This window comes from Carettochelys insculpta, chromosome 16, assembly GCF_033958435.1.
Source record: "Carettochelys insculpta isolate YL-2023 chromosome 16, ASM3395843v1, whole genome shotgun sequence".
In the NCBI taxonomy this organism is placed as follows: domain Eukaryota; kingdom Metazoa; phylum Chordata; order Testudines; family Carettochelyidae; genus Carettochelys; species Carettochelys insculpta.
This window is the reverse complement of record NC_134152.1, coordinates 25,883,522-25,907,265: the sequence shown is the minus strand read 5'-3', so window position 1 is coordinate 25,907,265 and position 23,744 is coordinate 25,883,522. Positions and strand designations below refer to the sequence as shown.

The 23,744-nt window shown below is 42.8% G+C and overlaps 1 protein-coding gene across 1 annotated transcript in view; it reads left to right on the top strand.

Annotated features, from left to right (window-relative positions):
• PRKAR1B (protein kinase cAMP-dependent type I regulatory subunit beta) overlaps positions 1-21,213 on the top strand; it is a 147,069-nt gene extending 125,856 nt beyond the window's left edge. The window contains exons 10-11 of the mRNA XM_075010192.1: positions 18,112-18,193; positions 18,585-21,213. Coding sequence (XP_074866293.1) covers positions 18,112-18,193; positions 18,585-18,757 — 255 coding nt within the window. The 3' untranslated portion in view covers positions 18,758-21,213. The remainder of the gene's footprint in view (positions 1-18,111; positions 18,194-18,584) is intronic.
• Positions 21,214-23,744: the final 2,531 nt, after the last annotated feature.

Genomic DNA, 23,744 nt, shown 5'->3' with positions numbered 1-23,744 from the left:
CCCCCAGCTCCCTCTGCTGGGGGAGATGGGGAGAAGCCACGCCTGGCTCCCCCAAAGCTTTGGGAAGCCAGGAGCCAGGTTGCTGCCTGATTCCCAGCTCTGCACCCCCCAACTTACACAAAATTCGAGTTATGCAAGGGTGCACAAGAATGCAAGCCTTGCCTAACTTGGGGGCCTTCCTGTATAAATAACATTCCAACTGATTGGAAGGGGGTATGTGTGATTTTCTGGACTCTGGAGGAATTAGTCCATCTCTCTAAATACTTAAAAAAACAAAACAAACAAAAAAAATGCTTACCTTCCAGGGATGGCTTTTAGCCCTGGTTCATAAAGAGACTGTTGAGGTGGTGATGGATTTTGCCCACCCCTTTGAGCAGGACAAGTGGCTTTTTGGTGTGAATTCCCACAGTTTTGCAGAGTGTACACTGAAAGAAAAGGCAGCTCTGTGTGTGTGTATATTTTACAGTGTTCCAGAATTGCTAAATTTTGTTTTTGGATGTACCAAGTTCAGCAAGCAGAAGGTATTGTAAAAAAATAAACATAGAATCCCCTAGGGAAGCATATCATCAAACCCCACAAGGAGTATTTTATTCCATTCCCACTGCAAATTAGTCAACGTTTTGTTTGTTCCTCTGAAGCTACTGCCCTAGCTGGTTGCAGCTGCTAGCCCAGTCCTGGTCACGGCATTAGTTATGAGACTTTAATTATGATGTCTGCCTCAGACTTTTGCTTGGTCTGGTTACTTCAATATCTACAGAATGTTTTCACAAAGTAGCAGATGGTGGTAGGAGTAACTGGGCTGTAAAACAACATTAACAGCTCGAAACAATTTTCACCAGAAAGGAGTTTGGAGGTAAGGTGTGGGGAGTTTACCACTTTTCTTTTTGTTTTCTCTCTTTGCGTTCAATATTGTCCATTCCGTAGGTGGTGGCATTCTATTCTGTCTGCTCCCAAGACATGATAACTATTAAGGTCAGGCACAAATATGAACAGTTGATGAATAACCCATTGTAGAGTCACTTTTATGTTGACTCAGTGGACATTTCCTGGCTTCAGAGAGAGAAGAGATAATGGAAAGCTTTGTAGAATGAAAAAATCTTTAAAATGCAACATTTTTTTTCTTTGTGACTTTTATTGCCTTGTACACTGCCATGTCTGAAGGAGGAGAACAGTGCATTGTTGGCAATCATCCACAGTGCTTGGCACAAACGGCCCCTTAAAATCTGGCATCAGGATGTGTATTAATTCCGTTGTTTTCCCACAGAAGCTACAGAATAGTCAAGGCCAAGTATCTTTAAATCACTCCTTAAAAATTGACACCTGATCTACCTTTACAGCTCACCTATTGAAAGAGGTAATTTTTCTGCCACCAGTACAAGAGCAGGACTGGGTATATTAAAATAGAGCAAATAAAATGCTAAAACTGTGTAGAGATCGAACCATATAGGCCCAGATCCTGAGCTGGTAGACCATCATAGTGTCCATGGGATCTTGGCCTAGAGCCAATGTAAACAGCCATAAAGGATAACACCCCAGCACAGGAGAATCTTCTTAAGGGTGAGAGCTTGTACTGATGTCCCCATGTCACCACCTCCCCTTCTTTGCAGCTAGCACAGAAGGTAGGCAAGGAATTCCACATATCCTAGCGATCTTCCGCTGCCTCATTGGTCCCAAAGAGCAGATGAGCACAACCTTGGGGCTGGCCCTGCACACAGCTGGCATAAAAGCAGAATGGACGAAGGCCTCCTTTGCATCCTCCTATGTGCACTGCTCTATATGCTTTTTGGCTCTAGGTGAAGACCTGAATAGCAGTGTTGTTCAGATACACATTTATCAGACATTTGTGTTCTGTACCCTGATCTTGTTTACCTGGTGGTAAGTCACAGTAATGTTTCCGAAGTTAGAAGACAATAGGCCCCCTTTCAGAAAGCATTCCCACTGATTATAAACTTATACACCAGGGCTGCATCATTACTGACCCTCCAAACTGCACACAATAATCTTCAGAAGTCTGAGAAGCAGAACTTGCCCTGCAGGGTGGCATGAGCCAGGTGCAGTGTTCCCTTGAAGTTGTGTACTTAGGTGGCTGCTTAAGAGAATCAGAGGCCACCCAGCTGATTAGCAGAGCATCCCTGAGAGAGGTTATGATTTCTGATGGTGGTGCACATTTGTACATTCCTCACCTAAGTATTTCAGGGGTCTTTCTGTAGCCTTTCTGCTTGACAGAGGATATGGTGCTTCTTTTGGCAGTGCCTCATTTTTGCAGGTCTCTCTCACACAACAGTTCTCATCCTGTGCCCGTTGAAGTTACTAGCAAAAGTGGATGTCTGCGAGAGTATGAATGGACTCAGTGCAAGTTTAAAGCAAAATTTTTTACCATTGCAAGCAAGAGTGCCTCTGAGACCGTGGTAGGAGAGGGACAAGATGATACAAAAGGTCTTTCTGTTTCAAATGCCTATGATTTTAAATAGTAAATGATCAAGACAAAGGCATTTCCTGGTGATTAATGACTGGCGGGGTGTAGTCATGTCTGGGCCTTAACCCTGATCTCTTCTATATCCCTAGGAAATGCCCTGTGGCTCAATTGTTTTTACTCTTTTAAGCTACCTCTAGCTTATGATTGATTGTCATTTTTAAAGCACCTTCATAGTAGTGGCTATTTTGGTGCCTGTGTGAAACAGCTTTTGTTCCTCCCTTTCTGGAAGGTGTGGATATTATTCCTAAATTTATATAAATTGTACCCCTTGGTGGTGGGAGCCTAGGAACACAATTTTATGGATGTGTGATATTGCTGGCACACATCACTTTGCATATTATACACTACCAGATATAGTTGGAGAGTTAATGTCTAGAACATGTGCCAGTCAGCTATCACAGTTTGTTTTCTGGTGTCCTCTCTAGCTTGTACAGGTTGAACCTCTCTAATCCAGAACTCTCTCATCTGGCAACATCTGTAATCTGGCATGATTTTAGTAAACCAGACAACCACTTATGTGTGGCCAAGTTTGCCTTGGTCCCATGAAGTTTGTTTACAGTCATCGGTCCTGGCTTTCAAGCTGCAGCTACAGTAGCAAGTTCTTTCAAAAGATTTTTCGCAAGAAGGGGGCTCTTTCCAAAGTTTCTCTGGAGCGTCTACACACAAAAAGCATTCTTTCGCAACTAAATCGAAAGAATGTGGCACTCCTTTCAAAAGTACTCTTCCACTCCCGTTTCAGGAAGAGCGCCTTCTTTCAAAAGCTTCTTTCTAAAGAAAACACACGTAGACGCTCCGCAGGCCCTTTTTTTCAGAAGAGTGGTCCTCATGGGGCCTGATTTTTCTATCCCTAGCCCATTCTTTTGAAAGAGCAGGGGCTGTGTGGACGCTCTCTTTCAAAAGAGCAGAGAATTCTGTTGATCTGCTTTTTTGTGTCAGGACTCACTCTTTTGAAAGAAGTTCTTTCAGGAGAGCTTACTTTGGAAGATCTCTGTAGTGTAGATGTAGCCCAAGTGTCTTCTAAAAGCCCAGTAAGCAGTGGGAGTATTGGTAATATGCTAGACAATATTGACCTCCTGTGGTCTGGCAAATTATTTCATTCAACACCAGTCAGGTCCCAAGGGTACCGGATGAGAGAGGTTCAACCTGTAATAGGCAATAATTCCCAATCTGAGAATTTTGAGAAAGAATATAATGCATTAATGTTACTGGTCTTATATAATGTCTGTGCAATTGTATTGACAATATAAAAGTCCCCTCTGAACCATTGCTCTGTAAAGACAAGTGTATGGGAAGCACAGTGCTTCCTTTATTACTCTAATGCCATCTATTGAATTCTTTCAACATTAGGGGAATTTTCAGGGCTTAATCCTGCCAGCTCTTGAGTGTCTTCAAATCCCTTTGAAATCAGTGGTATTTGAAAGCATTCTGTGCTTCTCGTTGTCAGACCCATAATTAGCAAAGCTGTCTGTATGGATACTGCATAAAATAGCCGACTGGTTTTTAAAATGTTGGTAGAGGCTACGGTTACTTAGCAGCTGCCTTTTTGGCATATTGAGAGCTATAATCTACAATCTGTTGTAATGTGCCACGAGAAGAATTCAGTTGATGAGCGTAGCTCAAAAAGAGTTATTGGGTTTTTTCAATGCAAACATGGGGCCTGATTTTGTAGCCCTTACTCACGTAAGTGAACATTATAACAGACAAGTGAAGACAGTAAAGGTAGGAGAGTAACGGTTGCAGAACTGGACAAATACAACTGAAATTATAGTTTTAAAATTAACATTAAAATGATTAAATTATTATTTTAATAATATGCCTGAAACATTTCCAGATAGATCACTGTGAATCTGCTGGAATTATCTGACAGCCAATGTTTCTACAGGTCGAATCTCTCTAGTCTGGCACCTTTGGAACCTGACCAGTACTGAACTATGGAAGGTCAATATTGTCTAGCAGCATTACCAACACATTCACTGCATATTGGGCTCTTAGAAGACATTTAGGGGTAAATTAGAGCTAAATAACGCACAGAGTGCTGAGCATCAGGACTGGTGGCTGTAAACAAACTTCAGGAGACCACAGGAAACTTGGCTACACCCATGATAAGTGGATATCTAGATAACTAAAAGCATGCTGGACTATGGATGTTGTTTGATGAGAAAGTGCTGGATTAGAGAGGTTCAAACTGTAGTGTATTTGTTGCCCTAGAAGAGGAACTATACCGTCCTGAATTTCCTTAATTTGAATAATGACAAGGTGATTTATATGGTAGATGATTTAATTTTGTGAATTATCCACTAAGAGAGTAAAAGTGATTAAGTAATATGCCTATGGCTCTGCGGATAAATACGCTTTGTTCAGTTCAAGCCCAAACCAGTTACCATGGAAAACGCTGACTTTGCTGTGATTTGAATTGAGGTGTTATTTAGCACATGTGCAGTACATTTCTGGTATTAACTCCAGAGCCTATTAGTAAACATTCAGTAGCTTGCAATAGTTTAGCAAAGACGTAATCCTACTTCTGTAATGCAGTGTCGTGTTACTGAGAACTGGTGAGAGGCTTACCGTCTGAATGTCTGAGTTATGGGGAGAGTGGATTAGCGAAACGTGAAAAAGCAAGGGAATCCGCTGTGCCTGGTGAGCAGTTGATAGTGCAGTGGTTAAACCACTGTAGCACAGGGAGACTACATCTACGTCAAGACTACAGCACTCACAGCTGCGCAGCTATGACAGTGTAGCACTTGTGGTGGAGACAATTTGAGCCAATGAGAGAACTCTCCCATCATCTTAATAGCTTCTGCCTCCGTGAGAGGCGGTAGCTGTGTCAGGGTGAGGAGCTTTCCCACCACCAGAGTGCTGTGCACACTGGCATGTAGGTTGGTACAATTTAGTTTGCCCAGGGTGTAGCTTATTCACACCCATGTGTGACATGAATTATACCCAAGTAACTTATACTGTAGACAAAGTCTAGGTCTTTTTGTCTCTCATATGCACAAGGCATGTGCTCCTTTCTGATGCATAGTGCAGAGGGAAGCAAACAGGTCATAAAAGCCTTCAAAACTGGGAAAATGGGAGCAGCTGCTTTGCTTTCCTGATTCCCTTAACAGGGTGGAAGAGACCCTGTTGTTTAAATATATAGTTACTAGATGAGCTGAGGCTAGTTTCTCCACTTTGTGAGTTTGATCTCTTCCCAGTATTCTTTCCATGAAAACAAAGGGGTAGTCAAGCACAAAAAGGGACTCAGTGACAATTGCACAAGCCAGATAGCAATGCTCAGCATTGTAATCCCATCTGTAAGGGTTGACCTACACACAAAACATGCACCTCTAACTATACTGGTATAGTTAAAGCAATACAACCCTCCCTAGGGCAGACTCAGTTATACTGGTACAATGCTACTTAAGTTGGTATAATTCAGAGGTCACCAGCCTCTGGCACGGGTTCCGAGAATGACACACGAGCCAATTTTCATCAGCATGTGAGGCAGGAGTTTGGCCCTGCTCTTCCTCTTCCCATGCAGCCAGGAGCTAGCGCAAAGGCATGCTGCCTGTAGATAAACAAAAGACCAGGTAGTGCTACTAACCACCACCTAATCAGTAAAGGGCTGCATCTTTCCTTATTTATTAATGAAGCTATTGTAAGTAGGACAGTTAGTGACTTTAAAAAGTATCACCAGCATTTGGACCACATATAGAGGTCAAAAGGTCAAATTTCAGCTCTTCGCCTTGGAAAGGTTGCTGATTCCAGTATAATTTATTCCTATAACAAAAGGGGAATATGCTATGCTGGTATGCAAAAGCTTTATACCTGTGTAACTATGCTAGGAGTTGCAGCAATTTAACTCCTTCAGCAGAAAATCATGCCCTTACCTGAAAGAGCTAAATTGGTACAAAAATGGTACACACACCAGCCATTCTCGCTTTTGTGGTCTGTTCTCTGACAATGCTTGTTAGTACTCAGTAAGTGGAAGCGCAGTCCACAGGCGGGCTCCTAAATTCACAAGAGATGACTCTCCCATTCAGAAGCTCCTTTCAGGGATCAGTCCATTCAGTGTTAGTGAGGTGAAGGGAAGTGAAATAGACAGACCATAAAGTTTTTTCAAAAAAAGAAACATGCCAAGCAAAATGCAGGACCAGGTTTTATGCCCATTTCCAGATGGCTGAACACAGTGGTGTGCAATGCAGCTGATACCATTCTAACATTCTGCCTAAAGCCTTCCAGTATTATTTACCATACCTCCTAGCACTGATAACATAAATTGTCTGAAAAGAGCAGACTGAATTCACAGCACATTATTTACAATGAGCCTGGGAGATTTGCCCAGTAGAAGTTGGATTGGGCATATATACACACAGAACCTCAGTTCTTTGTCAAAGGCAAGCAATGAGATACTGTCGTTTATTTTCCTGTTAAGCCTCATCTCACATGAATGAAGGTATAAAGAAGGAGTTTCAGGATCTGGCTCAAAGTGAGGTAAACTCGACCCCATTACACATCCTGTAGTAAATTAGTAGTTCCCACAGTTTGACCACCTCCAGTGTATTTCCCTGTCTGGCTCAAACTGTAGGATATGTCCAACCTAATACTTTTCATCGTACTTCAAGGAGTGGAAAGATAGAAAAAGATTTAAAAAATATTTTATTGACTCATTAAAATTGACCTAATACAGTTGATCTAATAAATGACCTAATAAATTTGTTAGTCTGTGAGGTGCCACAGGGATGCTTGTTGTTTGAGAAGCTACACACTAAGCTGGCTACCCCACTGAGACTATTAAAATTGCAGCATGTCACCAATACCTGGAAATCCATCTAATAATATTTAGTCACCCATGGCTAGAATTTATGCATGATTTGGCTTTTATTATTTGAAAATCCCAGCCCTATATCTCCTCTTTAACCTGGAATCCCAAATTAAATAACATATTGTAGTTTACAGCCTACCCTACTATAGCAATAGCATCTTAGCAACATAGATGAGTTAATGGGAGACACGTGCTGCCCTGCCTCTTTAGCCTTCAGACTCCCTGCACATCAATGATCCCATGTTCATGGAGAACCTGCAGGAGTGTTGTCAGTGCCAAGTGGTGTTCTCTGTAAGCGGAGCACTTTGGTGGCCACCCAGGTGAGATTCAGGTGCCTCCCCCCGCATCTGATTAGCAGAGTGCCCACGGAGGGTAGCATGTGTTTCTATTGGTGGTGCACAGCCACACATATGACAGTTCATGCAACAAAATTTATTCCATCCATGGGAAAATGTAGAGGGAACACTGGCAAGCTTCCTCCAGCAGATTAGTTTTCAAGGAACTGTTATGCAGCTGCTTCACAGCTAGTGACCAGGAGTCACTTGTTCACCACCTTCCTACACATCTGTCAAGCTGAATGGGCCAGCAGCTGGCCACAGCATTTGTTCCGCTTGGTGAAATCCTGAGATATTTTTTCTCACTTTTTACTTTGGTAAATTCCCCTTGATTTCAGTGAGTAAGAAGCAAGCAGGAAGTTCACCAACATAAAGCCTTCTGCATTGCTAAAGCTAGGCAGTAGAACTGTTAGGGATAAGGAACTGTCAAAGAGGTAGTGCAGGGGATCTGCTTTTCCATGGGACCTCTGTGCCTGCCCTGTGTACACTGGCAAGCAAAGTGGTGTTGTAGTCAGGAAGCCGCATTTATGCAAAGCCAATGGCCCTAACATTTGGTGTAGGGGCATGCCTGGGCTGGCATGGTTAGGCTGCATAGCAGTTTTTCTCGAGGTGCAGCTTTACTACCAGGTGCTGGTTTGGGGTGTGGGTGGTGTATTTCAGCTACTTCACTTCCTCAACATAAAACCTGAAGAGCTAGGTTTTAAAAAGTTTAAGTGAAATTTATCCTAGCACAAGTGGAGTTGGGAGCCAGAATTGCAAGAATATCAGACTGGGCATAGTGGGTCGGTTCAGTATAAGACTGGCCATGCTGGGCCAGACCAATGGCCCATCTAGCCCAGTATCCTGCCTTCTGACACCTAGTGCCAGGTGCTCCCTTCCCTTGCTGTGTACTCCCACCTTCTGGCAGACAGGCTAGGGACACTCAGAGCATGGTATTCCACTGTGAAGGACACTGAAATAAGTATAAGTTTATGAGATACTACCTTAGTAATCCTGGCTAACAGCCACTGATGGACCCATCCTCCATGAACTCATACACCTTTTTAACCCCTGTTATAGTTTCTGGTCTTTACAACATCCTCAGGTTGACTGTGTGCTGTGTGAAGAAGTACTTGCTTTTCTTTGTTTTAAACCCTCTGTCTGTTCATATAGACGGGGTGGCCTCTAATTCTTCAGTTACTTGAAGGTAGTTGTTAATAGTTTCTTATTCACTTTCCACAAAGCTGTCACAATTGTATAGACCTCTATCATATCCCCTCTTAAGTCATCTCTTTTTCAAGCAGAAAAGTTTGACTTTTTAATGTCTCTAGATGTAGAAGCGGTTCCATATCCTGAATCATTTTTGTTGGCCTTCTCTGTTTCTTCTCCAATTCTATTATATCATTTTTCAAATGGGGTGACCAGAATGCCATACAGTATTCCAGGCATGAGCATACTGTGGATTTATACACTGGCATTAATGTATTGTCTGTCTTATTATCTGCCCGTTTCCTAATGGTTCATAGCATTCTGTTTCCTTTTTGGACTTTCTCTGTACATTTTGTGGATGTTATACACAATGACTCCAAGATTTCTTTCTTGAGTGGAAATAGCTTATTTAGACATTATCATTTTGTATGTGTATTGGGGATTATGTTTTCCATTATGCCTTGTTCTGCATTTATCAAAGTATAGCATTTCATCTGCCATTTTGTTGCCCGGTCACCCAGTTTTGTGAGATTCTTTTGTAACTCTTCACCATTTGCTTTGGGCCTAACTATCATGAGAAATTTTCTGCTGCCTGCAAATTTTGCTAACTTGCCATTTATCCTTTTCCCCAGATCATTTATGAATATGTTGAACAGCACAGATTCCCCTGGGGGATACCACTTTTACCTCTTTCCATTCTGAAAACTGACCATTTATTCTTTCCCATTGTTTTCTATTTTTTTTAACCAGTTACTAACCCATGAAAAGTTGTCCTCTCTTTTTCCATGACTGATGACTTTGCTTAAGAGCTTTTGGTGAGGACCCTTGTCAAAAGCTTTCTGAAAATCTAAGTACACTATATCCACTAGATCACCCTTGTCCACAATTAGGCCGCATCTACATTACATTCCCTTTTCGGCAGGGGAATGAAAATACGGCTGATTGGAAATGCAAATGAGTTGCTGATTTACATATTGTGTGCCTTATTTGTATAACGGCAGCCAGTCACTGTTACAAAAGTGCTGTTTTTGTAAAAAAACATGCAGTGTAGACAGGGTTCATTTGAAAGGAAAGCCTGCTTTTGAAAGTACCCTTCTTCCTCCTATATTCAGGAAGAAAGGTGTTTTCAAAAATGGGTTTTCCTTTTGAGCAACCCCTGTCTACACTGCTGTTTTTTTCCCAAAAACAGCACTTCTGGAACAGTAAGTGGCTGCCATTATGCAAATGGGGCACTCGGTATGTAAATCAGTGCCCCATTTGTATTTCTGATCAGCTGTATTTGCATTCCCCTTCTTAAGAAGGAATGTAGCCTTGACACAGCCTTTCTGTTTAATTTATCAGTTTTTTTCCAAAACCTCCTCTATTGACAACTCAGTCTGGGAGAGTTCCTCAGATTTGTCACCTAGAAAAAAGAACTGCTAATATGTGGCACTCTCCCTCACGTCCTCTGCAGTGAAGACTATTGCAAAGAATTCTTTTAGCTTCTCTGCAATGGCCTTATTTTCCTTGTGTGCTCTTTTAGCACTTTGTTTGGCCGGTGGCCCCATTGACTGTATGGTGGATTTTCTTCTTCTGCTGTACTTTAAAAAAATTGCTGTTAGTTTTGACTAGTAGCTCTTCAAATTCTTTTTTGTCCTGCCTAATTATACTTTTACACTAGATTTGTCAGAGTTTATGTCTGTCAAAAACTGTAACACATTTTAAATTGCCCTGTAATTGCCAGCTTTATTACTACATTAATTTCTCTTTCCTACTTTTTTTTAAACCGGTTGTATTGTATTGATCATGCCTCAGGACAGACAAATCTGAAAAGCAATAACTCCATACCAGTGATTTTTAGTAAAGATTCTCCCAGCATTAATAGGCCTTAACTAATGCACTTTATTAACACTGCGGTCAGCAGAAGCATGCCTATCAACCATTAGACTTTGGATTAGGCCAAATGTGAACAGAATATCAAAATATAAAGATTCTGCCGCAGTTAATTCACCTGATCGTATAGATGAGTCATTTGATTCTTATCAAGGGTCCTGTTGAAGACAGAGGGACCACTCCTACAAGTAAAGTGACTCAGGTGTATAAGGAATATAAAAGATGAAGCCCTATCAGTGGTACAGAGGTGCCTTGATCCCAGGTGCACAATATGTGTGGTTAACGTTCTGTGCTGTTCCTCTGGTTAGAAAGTAAAACATCAGTCAGGAACTCATTTGTCTGGAGAGAATGGAAGCTCCTGGATTATAAAATTTAATGTACTTTTTACATCTTAAATCATGGCCCCATATCTAAGTCATATATTATTGCAAAGCAAATTGCTTGTTCCCTTAAATATTACTCACTGCTGCCACTGAACTGTTACAACCGGAGTGACGAGGTGTGCGGGTGATGATGGTGGATGGTAATGGCACTTTGCTTTGAGAATGGTTACTCTTGTTGTTTTTGCAATAAGATGCCTGTATTTATATGGAGAGGAGGAGAGGAGGTTAATGATATCAGTTACTGGGAAGACAGAAACCCCCCTCCATGCCTGAATGAGAAAATTCCTAGATCCACTAAAGATTTATCATGTCACTACCAAACTTCTGTGGTGAGGAGACACACCTGTCTGCCTTCCGTTTGGTATCATCACAAAATACTGATTAAATGGTGACAAATTTCCCCTTGATGGTTAAAATGTCTGTGCTAAAGGTTTTGCTCCGCAGTGGAGGCAGCTGAAATAGCTATCGTTTTACAAGATACTGTTTTAAAGTGAACATCGTTAAAGGTCTGGATCCTGCAAAACTTGGATCACACATGAGTTTCCCCACAGAGCTGTCCACGCACCCCCGAGTCCTGCAAAATGCTGGGAAGTGTTTGCCCATTGAGATCAAATGCTTTGTGAGAGGAGAGGGCACATAGGTTCTCTGAACACCCCTCAGGAAATGGTCCTGTTTCCCAGGGTTGGGACCAGTAGCACTGGTCATGGGGGTGAGGACTTCTGTTGGGAGTCAGGGTTGCAGAGCTAGCAGGATCATCCCTAGCAGTGCTGGCTCCCTACATAGCTGAGGACGGGCACCACCACCCCCTATGCCCCCTCCACGCCCATAGGTGTAGTAGAGCCTTACACAGCTGCACATGCCCAAGAATGGTCCTGAAAGCTAAGCTCACTGGATTTAGACAGCTGAGAAATCATAATGTGAATGTCCAAAATGTAAGTTAGGATGAAGTACGGCTGTGAAAACTTGGGTGAAGGTGGAAGTTGGGGGGGCTCATACCTAATTAACTCTGATATTATTGACTTAATTTACAATAACTTATAGAGCCTAAAGCACTGTGGGTTTTTTATGATTTATTTAATGTCTATATTGTGCCTATTACACATGTACAATTAGACACTTTCAGAGTCAAAGCAGAGTAAGTTCCTGGTGAAAAAAGCTACTGCAATATTCATAATGCAAAATGGGGGATAATTATAAACACCCTCTTCTTTTTGCTATTGCTAGTGTCCCCGGGGAGTGCCCTCTGACACTAGCCCAAGCATGTATGTGTGGAGTGCGCAGAAAGAGGCGAATCAGGTCTTACAGCTGAGTGCTGGTGTCAGGCTTTCAGGAAACTTCTTTGACTCTCTGATAGACCTGTTTTTTGCTGAGCACTAGGAAGAACATATGCGACTGTTAAAACAAGAGTGGAAAAATATGTATCTGGAATATGCTTTATCCTGCCAAGTTGTTTATTGTGGAGCCCAGACACATCTGTGCTTCTCTAGCAGATACCACGGTGTTCCTAAAAATGCAGACAGCAACAGAACAGTGGAAGAAATTGCTTCAGAGAATTCTTGACTTATTGAAGTTTTATATCACATGAAGCCAATCCAAAATATTAACAATATTCACGAAAGCCCATAAAAGGTAATACCAGGAGAGATGGAAGTGGTACCCCTTGGTATTGCCATTATTTCGGGATGGGTAGTTGGGTACTATAACAGGGAGTGTCCCTACTCTTCTCATTTTGTTTTCATTTGTTAATACATTTTGAAAAAAATGCAGTGGGAAAAAGAGCAGAGACTTTGATTTCAGAGAGACACTTAGTTGGAGGAGTAAGGGCTTTGCTATTCTTCGAGTTGGAACTTGGGCTAGTGAGAGGAGCACAGAGGCTGGAAGTCACCATGGTGGCTGATTTGCGTGTCTTTCAGAGCTAACTGGGTGCTAAAGAAATGCAGAGGTGGGCCCAGAGCCTGCCGCTGATGCGACACTTAGGCTACGTCTACACGTGCACGCTACATCGAAATAGCTAATTTCGAAGTAGCGACATCGAAATAGCCTATTTCGATGAATAACGTCTACACGTCCTCCAGGGCCGGCAACGTCGATGTTCAACTTCGACGTTGCTCAGCCCAACATCGAAATAGGCGCTGCGAGGGAACGTCTACACGCCAAAGTAGCACACATCGAAATAAGGGAGCCAGGCACAGCTGCAGACGGGGTCACGGGGCGGACTCAACAGCAAGTCGCTTCCTTAAAGGGCCCCTCCCAGACACACTTTCATTAAACAGTGCAAGATACACAGAGCCAACAACTAGTTGCAGACCCTGTATATGCAGCACGGACCCCCAGCTGCAGCAGCAGCAGCCAGAAGCCCTGGGCTAAGGGCTGCTGCACACGGTGACCACAGAGCCCTGCAAGGGCTGGAGAGAGAGTATCTCTCAACCCCCCAGCTGATGGCCGCCATGGAGGACCCCGCTATTTCGATGTTGCGGGACGCGGATCGTCTACACGTCCCTACTTCGATGTTGAACGTCGAAGTAGGGCGCTATTCCCATCCCCTCATGGGGTTAGCGACTTCGACGTCTCGCCGCCTGTCGATTTCAACTTCGAAATAGCGCCCAACACGTGTAGCCGCGACGGGCGCTATTTCGAAGTTACTGCCGCTACTTCGAAGTAGCGTGCACGTGTAGACGCAGCTTTAGTGAGAAAGGAGTTATTCTGTTCCCATTGGTTAGTCCGGAGGATAAAGCATTCTGTGTGTATGTACACACACGCACACACACGCAGGCACATTGAGAGGGCTACCATAGCCTGTGGGGTGAAGAACATGGGAGTACGTATACTGCATTTCCAGCCCCTTACAAGTGTACTTCAAAGGCTTGGAAAACAGTGGCTTTGGCTAAAGGGCTTAGTTATATCGAGAATAAAGAATTTTTGCTGGAAACTGACAAATTACCAGACTGCTTTGGTGTATTTAGCCTCCTCTCCATTTACCTCAGTGGGTAGCCCTAAATTTCCTGCCAGCAGTTTTATGTGCACAGCTGTGTTTTGACGGACAAAACACTGAGTCCAAGCCTGACTTATTTAAAAACAGTATGGACGCTGATCCCACAGGCTCTTGCCTGTTTCAGTTGCCCTTACATAGGCAAGAAGTTTCTATACCTGTGAGATGCAACTTCAGCTAGCAAGTGGGCTTCATGAGTGGTCTTCCTTTATCTCAGTGGGCTGCAAGATTGTTGTAACCGAGACAGTTTCCTGGGAGACGGTAATTTTGCTAACAGCACTTGTGCACTTAGAATTTCCAGGGAGTATGGATGGAACTGCAGCAGCACTTTGACTGGGTGCAGAGGGCGTGCATGGCTCTCACAGTGCTGAGAACTTCATGTGCTCTTGCTTTATGTGCCTGTAATACTTGTAGGGAAAAAAATCTGTGTGCACAAAAACCAGCAGACTCTGGTAACCCTGCCAGTGAGCAATGATAAATAAAATGTCTCGTGGGCCACGCACAGCAGTGCCAAAAGCTGCTGCCAGCCCCGGGGGCAAGGTGGGAGTGGGGGCTAGCTCCATGCCCTGAAAGGGAGAGGCCAAGGGCTGAAGGGGCGGGGCCTATGGAATTCAGCCCTCAGCATCACCCCGACTGTGGTGCTGGCTCCCTTCTCCCTGCACAGGCGTGCGCAGGAGCACCGCAGTGGTAATTTATAGGGGTCTGTAGCTTTAAATGCCACTGCTGCCAAAGTAACAGCAGTGGTGGCTGGAATTCTGAGCCCCTTTGAAACTCCCTGCCCCAGGGCAATTACCCACCAACCCCGTTGGCTGGGCTGGCACACACATAGAACCCCAGTGGGCTGCAGGTTGCCCACCACTGCTCTATAGCATGCTTATGAATGTCATGTCTGCATCATGTCTTCTCCTCAGAGGTGAAAGCCTGCCTGGCTTATTGAAACCAAGGAGAGTTTTGCAATTGACTTCACTGGGACCAGAATTTTACTTGTAGATTTTTTTCTTTTTTTGAAAATACCGTCGAAGCAAGTGTTTAGCATGGTAAATCGTGATGACCAAGAGAACATGATCAACAGGGCAGCCTAGTCATTTATACTAAGCCGATGTTACTGGGAAAGAAGCAATAGGGGAGACCATAACTTTTAATGTGCTGGATTGATTTGATAAATGACAAACAGCAATGTGCTGGAGACCTGAGAAGTAATGCTCAAACCTTATTGAATATTTACATATGGTTCCTGGCATGGTTAGTAACAAGATTTGCCTTCTGCTTTGTGCACTATATAAAGGATAAGGTTATAATTTAACTTAGTGAATAGCTAAGCATTTAAGATGCATATGGGCTTTTAAAAAAGAAACCTATTGTGAAATAAGGCATGATGCAAGACAAAGGTGCATGACATTTCCTTATCTGTGCAGCACTTGTTCAGAGGAAGGCAAGTTATGATAATCTTTTACATAATGCCGAGTATTCCATTGCTGTTTGTTGTTACTGTGCTGTACTACCCCAGTGAAACAAAGATCAGTGATTAACTAGTCATATATTTCTGTTCCCGTTTGTAATCCATTTGAATAAAACACAAGGACTAAGGTCCTATAAGGTGCTGTGTGCCCTCAACTCCCGTCAAAGCCAATGAGAATTGGGGAATGCTCAGCAGCTTGTATGATTGGGCCCTAAATCCAGTCCAATGGTAGCCTCTTCCCTCCATGAAAACAAGGAGCTGCTCGCAGAGCTGCGGGAACTGGCTAACAGGCTGGGTTTTATTGTGTGTTTGGGGAGTGTGTGTGTGTGGAAATAGTCTGCAGTTCTGGGTCTAATGCACCCAAGAGCCAACTGGCAACTAGGTTGCACTCAGCAACAAGCACTAGTCAGCCTGTTGATTGAAGTAGCAGCAAAATGTGTTAGCAACTGGTGGTACCCTGTGACTCCTCCCCTGGCGAGCAGAACCCTTCTAGTATGAGACACACCAGACAGTGAGTCTGTTCCCCTTCCCTGCCCTGACTAGGGCAGGATTTGGCTCCAAGTATTATTTTTCCAAAAGGGAAAACATAAACCTATTTATTCATGTTCTGTCCACTTATAATAAGGCCCATTGTTGTCTGTTGGGAGTGATTTGGAAAGGATGGAAACGTTACAGATTCAGATCAAGTGTCTATTATGGATGATCCACATTTAGGTTACAAAGCTTCCTTTGCCCCTGCACGGTCTTTGCAGTATCATCATAATTCTTGTCTCAAATTATTGTGTCTCTGCATCACTTATTTTAATTTTTTTATTTATTTCAAATGAAAATAAATATATTTCCTCTCTGCCTTGCCCTTTTGCATTGTATTTTTATAGCATAGGCTTAAATGTTCCTCTGTCAGTCCTTTTTTCGTTACTACAAAAGAATAGGTGGCTTGAAGCTAGACATACCCGCTTTATTTCATCCATGAGAACTTTGTGGTGTACATTAAAAATAATATGAGATTTCCTTCAAGAAAAAGTATTGATATGTGCCAAGAACAGCTTCGAAGGCTCGTCTGTGCTACAGATTGTAACTGTGTTTTAATGTGTTAACTAACAGGCAATAACTAGCACAATTGTTAACTTGTAGTGTAGATAAGGAACAATGTATTTACTTTACTTATTTTACATACATTATTACATACTGCGGTTCCCTCTGGGGGGCCTCCCCGCCAATATGGGTCAGACTGATTACTTCTGGTTGCTGTACTGACGAGTCTGTGCCACGCTGTATCCCTGTCGCCTAATACACCCTTTGCTCCACCTGCTGAGTGAGACTCACTCCTGGCCATGGATAGGGTGCAGAGCTCAGGGATCCTTGTACCCTGTTATACTTGGCTGTGTTGCTAAAAACTATGTAGGGTAAACAAAGCCTAGATCTAACTGCTGGGAGGAATATTATATGGTATGGGGATTGGAGTGATAGATGTTGCCTTTGAAATCCCTCCCCTGTAGTCAAATTTTATTAAAACATAGGTCATCTAATTATTGGACAAATTATGGGGTTTCTAATGAATTACAGGTTGAACCTCTCTAATCCGGAATTTTCTTGTCTGGCAACATCTGTAATCCATCATGATTTTAGTTAGCTGTATGTCCATTTATCACAAGTGTGGCCAAGTTTCCCATGGTTCCATAAGTTTGTTTACAGCCCCCAACCCTGGCTGTCAGTGTTCTGTGCTGTTATTTAGTGCTAATTTACTCCTAACTGTCTTCTAAGAGCTGACTAAGCAGTGAAAGTGTTGATAATGCTTCCAGACAATACTGACCTCCTGTGGTATGGCAAATTCTCTCATCTGGCATTGGTCAAGTCCTTACCGGGGGGGTAGGAGGGGATGAGAAAGAGTCAACCAATATAGAGATTTTTACCTCTTAAATTTCCAGTGGATAGGTATTTTAAGTTAGATCGAGCATTATTACGACACAGTGGGTGTTTGGTGGTTTCGTGTGAACTGAGTTTGGTGGACCTAGCTCAGTGCTGCACAGCTGGTCCCTTGTTGAAAGTCTCAACACAGACCCAGTGACAGAGCAGGCATGAGGACTGAAATGCTCTCCGTGCTAAACAGAGTTGTAGGGTTACTCTCTTGCTGTCTGTTCAGAGGATGTCAGCCTTCAAGTCTGTCAGTCCAGCACCCTTCACAAGGCCCTGCATTCATTCCAAAATACATCTGTGAATAGTAGATTGTATATTTATGCAAGTCACTGTTGCAGTGGTTAAGGACAGCACTACACGATCTGATCTTGCTCCTAATGATTTCAGTAAGAGCTCCACACGTACAATAGCTCCACTCGTAAAAAAAAAAGCAGTCAAGTACAGACTAGCACGGCTTACTCTCTGTTACTTTTCCACTCGTAAAAGTGTATCCAGCCATGCAGTATTATTGAATTTTTTCTTCTTTGTTACTTCCATTAAAATGTGAATAATGCTGATCGGGATTGCCATTTCTTTATACCCAGCATTCTAGGAACATGGCTCGGGATCTAAATTTGTTTTGCAAGCTTAGTTTGTCATAGTCAAGCAAATGGATGCAACGGTTCACATTTTTAATTATGTTTTCTAGGGCACAGCTTCTGTTCTTCAGCGCAGATCTGATAATGAGGAGTATGTAGAAGTTGGAAGACTTGGTCCCTCAGACTATTTTGGTAAGAAAATTTCAGTGAAATAAAATAAAACAGCTTTTGGAAAGATATGTAGAATATAATTAGTCTCTTTCAAAAGTAGTTTTATATGGTTCTATCAACAACAAGCAGATAGCTAGTTAGATCTTTCCTCTATTCTGGTGTTAATCCTGAGTAACATCATTGGAGATGGTATTATCCTGGACCTGCAGTGGTGTAAACGAGAATCATTGAAAGTGTATGACTGTTAGACTTCTGAATAATTATAAATGGCACAAATACGTATAACGCACAGTACCTGCTACTGAATTATATTAAGTACGAGATATTTGTTAAGGAATGTATGATAGCTATCGTGCACATGGAACAAAAGGAAACAGAAAATATGTGACAGTATTTTTATTTCTGCTTCTAGGGGAGATAGCACTGCTGCTCAATCGTCCCAGGGCAGCCACTGTCGTAGCACGTGGGCCACTGAAGTGTGTAAAGCTGGATCGTCCCCGCTTTGAACGAGTGCTTGGCCCTTGTTCTGAAATCCTCAAGAGAAACATTCAGAGATACAACAGTTTCATTTCTCTTACAGTCTAAGTCGTTCCATTTGGAATGCTGCCTTTGTGTGACCCTGTGCACTTAAATTTGACCTGTGCAGCTCAATAGCTTCATGAAGAGGAAAAAAGTGTGCATTTTGTGTGTCTTTTTCTGTCTATGTCTGATGCACTGGATATAAATTCTGATGTTATGTATCATTAAAGTAGGATGACAACCAGTTGGATAAGACTAGCTTTTAGGAATGTTTATGAATTATTAGGTTTTCAGCTTCCAGGTTAGATTGTTATGTGTTACCCTTTCATTGTGGATTTTTAACTACTTAGAAGTGCATCTGAGTCTCTATTTCTCCATTTATCTTAGCTCATTCTCCCAAAAGTTAGTCCTATCCATCTTTTGTCAAACTTCGTTAATGAATATATCTCTCCAGGCCCATCACTTTAAAATGCTCTTCCCTTGATATGGATGGAAGGTTTACACCACCACAATAACAATGGATGAGTGCATAATCTAAAGGAAAGGACAAGAATAAGATTTTGATCATTCCAATGCACCAAAAAAAGAGGCAAACCTTGGATCATTTTGGCTATTAAACCTACTGGCCCAGATTTGTTCCAGAGGCAACTTATTTGAAGCCACTGGAGTCAAAAATTGGCCAAGCTCCAATTCAGTTTTGAACTTGAAGATTTCAAGGAAGGAGAGAGAGAGAGAGAGAGAGTGTGTGTAGCCATTGATTGCCAAAGTGGATTACCCTGAGCCTCTTTAACTATGAGCTTGAGCCAAAGCTAAGAAGCTTTTCTGTTGAACTTTCTTGGGCTTTGGAACAGGTCCTAAAACCTCTGAAGCATCATTTGATACCCCCAAAATATCATTATCAGTTTCTCCTAATAATATATAAAGAGGTTGAGAGATCATGCTAGAAGCACATAAAAGTATTCAATGGCAGTTTGGTACGAAAAATAGTTGATGTACAGCCCATTTACTGTAGCAAAATACCTTTGCTTTTGTGCATGATCAAGGTTTTTTGCAAGCCAGACATATTCTTCAAAATGATTCATCCCTGAATTTACTATGCTTCCTCTTGTTAAAAAGACTAGTGCTGTGCATGTGCTTTGATCCAGGCATGTGGGAACAGCCCCACTGACTTTTCTGGGTCTCTGCAAAGGCACAGGAGTAGTCTTGTGTTGGACTTTTTACAGCACCAGGCCTTCTCCTGCTCTGCAGCCCAGTATTACCTGGAAACTGAAAGCTTGGGAGGTTGCCCAGAAGAGATTCAGGTGCTGCCTCCCTGATTAGCAGAGCACCCACGGCCACCCAGAGTGGGCAGCATGGGTTTCTACTGGGGGTGCACATCTGCACATGCCTTAGTGCACATAACAAAATTCATTGTGCACATGGATGGAAAAATTAGAGGGAACACTGCAGCGCCCTGCCAAGATTTTCACATTTCAAATAATTTCTTCAGAGAATTTTTCCATTGGAGGAAAACTCTGACACTAGAGCAAAGTATGTATCCAACTACCATAAACATGCACCTATCTGCTTTGTTTTTATTGTTATGGTAAAGCCATATTTCTCTTTTTATTAAACCATCCGCCTGTTTGATGACAGTAAGAATTTTTCATAGCTTTCTTTATATGCTGAAATTACAAATTAAATGAGGCAGATGGAACCTTTTAAAATCAGTGTATGGCTATTAACCATGACTGAAAAACTAAGAAGACTCCTGAGGCTCATCACTACAATCCTCAGAGAAATCTTCACTGAGCTGCATAAATCCATGGACATCAGGATCAGGCCTATCATAATCTTAAGATATTTAATTTATTTCAGTATGTTTTAGTGGTCCTAGTAAGTTCTGTTTATTACTGTTATTTATTATGATACTGCTTTGTGCATGAATTATTAAATGTGACCATTCAAAATGGTTTGTTTTCCTACTTGCAATTTCATGACAAACATGAAAAGAGACAAAAATCCATCAGACACATACATTTATATAAAAAACTCATAATTTGCTTAACCATTTTTGTATTTTCCTATTCTGTGAAAAGAATTTTAAAGGTTGCCGCTCATATATGCCGTTTTATCTCTTGTGTTTCTGCTGCTATATTGGTAAATATTTGTGAGTGTTTGGCATATAATGCAGGAAATATTTCAGCATTATTGTTAAGGGTTCAATAACACACATACAAAACAGATACTTTGCTATGAATCTTTCAAGGTAATGAAAATCAGATTTGAATTACAATTCTGTTGTAAACAATCTGAAAAGACATGTAACTATTTAGCAGCAAAATTCCTTTGATGTAAGGGGAACATTCTATTTCTTTGAAGATTATTGTAATATTTGATATGGATGATGGGACAGAGTTATAGTATGAATAAAATTCTTGTATGTTTTATGTGGTGCTTGTGAGCTTCTTAACAATGGAAGTTGTATTTAAAAATCTGAATCCTGTAATAAAAATGTGAACTCCATTAAAAAAAAAATCCAAAACTCAGGTGCAGACAAATGTATTGTGTAATGTAATGTAAAAACAGTCAGGATAGGAATAATCCTGATGTTGTCCAGATAGATAGACCCCCTTGTCTTTTCTGGGCTATCAGAAGGGTATAACGTGCTTAAATGCAGCTCTCTCTAGCTGTGTCTACACGTGCACGCTACTTCGAAGTAGCGGCACTAACTTCGAAATAGCGCCTGTCGCGGCTACACGCGTCGGGCGCTATTTCGAAGTTAACTTCGACGTTAGGCGGCGAGACGTCGAAGTCGCTAACCTCATGAGGGGATTGGAATAGCGCCCTACTTCGACATTCAACGTCGAAGTAGGGACCGTGTAGACGATCCGCGTCCCGCAACGTCGAAATTGCCGGGTCCTCCATGGCGGCCATCAGCTGGGGGGTTGAGAGATGCTCTCTCTCCAGCCCCTGCGGGGCTCTATGATCACCGTGGGCAGCAGCCCTTAGCCCAGGGCTTCTGGCTGCTGCTGCGGCAGCTGGGGATCCATGCTGCAGGCACAGGGTCTGCAACCAGTTGTCGGCTCTGTGGATCTTGTGTTGTTTAGTGCAACTGTGTCTGGGAGGGGCCCTTTAAGGAAGCGGCTTGCTGTTGAGTCCGCCCTGTGACCTGCAGCTGTGCCTGGCACCCTTATTTCGATGTGTGCTACTTTGGCGTGTAGACATACCCTCGCAGCGCCTATTTCGATGTGGTGCCGCGCAACGTCGAAGTTGAACATCGACGTTGCCAGCCCTGGAGGACGTGTAGACGTTATTCATCGAAATAGCCTATTTCGATGTTGCTATATCGAAATAAGCTATTTCGATGTTGGCTTCACGTGTAGACGTAGCCTCTGTGTGTAAAGGGGCACCAATACTCCCTCAAGCATTTCTGTTCTGGCATTTAGGACCCGGTTCAGCAAGGTGCTAAAGCACATGTATAACTTTAAGTATGTGAACAGGCTCACTGATGTTTTGGAGACCCTGTACAAAGTCAGAAGGATTAAAATCAATGGGACTGTTCATGAGCTTTAAATACCTTTTTGAATCAGGGCCTTAGCTGGAAAGAAAATTTTTCTTGGGGCCAGAGGCTATCCTCTTTCCCCCAACATACCCAAAGCCCAAGGCCTTGTTCATGAAGGGGATTTGCACTAACCACACCTTTCGATGGGCAGCTGCCAACACTCAGATCCCTCAGGTACACAAGCAGAGCCACTTTTTGCAGCAGTGAAACATCTCAGCCCATGCTGCTTTCGTTCAAATCGCACAGTACAGATGTTTGCCTGATTTAAGCTGGGGGAATGCTCTCCTGGGGGCTGAAATCAGGACATATTCCCAATGGCAAAAGACTGTTGAACTGCCTTTATGCTGGACATCGAGGAGGGGCTGGAGAAAAGGAATCTTTTTGCCTTTCTAACATTGGTGAGGAACGGCTGTTCAGGAACCCACTGCAGCTCTTTGCCTGTGTATCAGATGGAGTCCTTGTGTATCCCTACAAGCTGGCCAGGTTCTCCCAGTCTGCCACCCAGTGTATTGGCTATCAATGATGAGCAGCATGCATAGTCATTCTGATGTCTGTCCATGATGTCCCTCATACCCTGGGGTCATGGGCAGTTTGTCTGTGTCTACGGCTTTCCACCTTACCATTTTTGGAGTATGTTATTTCCTCGCCCTGTGCTATGAGTCAGCCTACAAGTAATTCTTTCCTGAGCATTACTCACATTATGTAGTAATCCTAAGAGACTGCTTTCTCTAGGCTTCTTCCGAGAGGACATTACTATTGTGTGCTTCCAGAAGAGGATCTTACTGCCTCTTATTGTCCCCGGGGGGATTTTCACCTTCCTCTGAAGCAAGCAGCACAGCTCACTGGCAGGTTTCAACTAGTGTAAATGGTGGATTCTCTGTAACTTGAAATCTTTACACCCTGGTGCGAGGACTTCAATAACTCAGGCAGCGATTATGGGTCTATTACAAGAGTGGGTGGGTGAAGTTCTGTGGGCAGGAGAGCAGACCAGACAGCCATGATCTTTTCTGACCTATGAGTCACTCCCAGGATTCTTGTTTTGGCTGCCTTTTCTCACACACCAGAGCCAGTTGAGCAGGACTCCATACAGATGGCAGAGGATTTTTTTTCTGTGGAATTATTTGTAACCCGAGAATTTGTTAACAGATGTATGTGGTTGAACGTAGTTTAGTCCAGAGGTCAGCAATCTTTCCAAGGTAGAGTGTTGAAATTTGACCTTTGTGTACAGGCCAAGGGCTGGTGACATTTTTTAAAGTCACTAATAGTCCTACTTACAACAGCTTCAGTAATAAATAAATGAAGATGTAGCGCTTTACCATTTAGGTAGTGGTTGGTAGCATTAGCTGGTCTGTTATTAATCCATGGGCAGCATGGCTTTGAGCAAGCTCCTGGCTGCATGGGGGAGGAGGGGCAGGGCTGAGCTCCTACCTTGTGTGCCAATGAAAAACCAGCTCATGTGCCACTCTTGGCACCTGTGCCAGTGGTAGCTGAACCCATTTGTGTTGGATG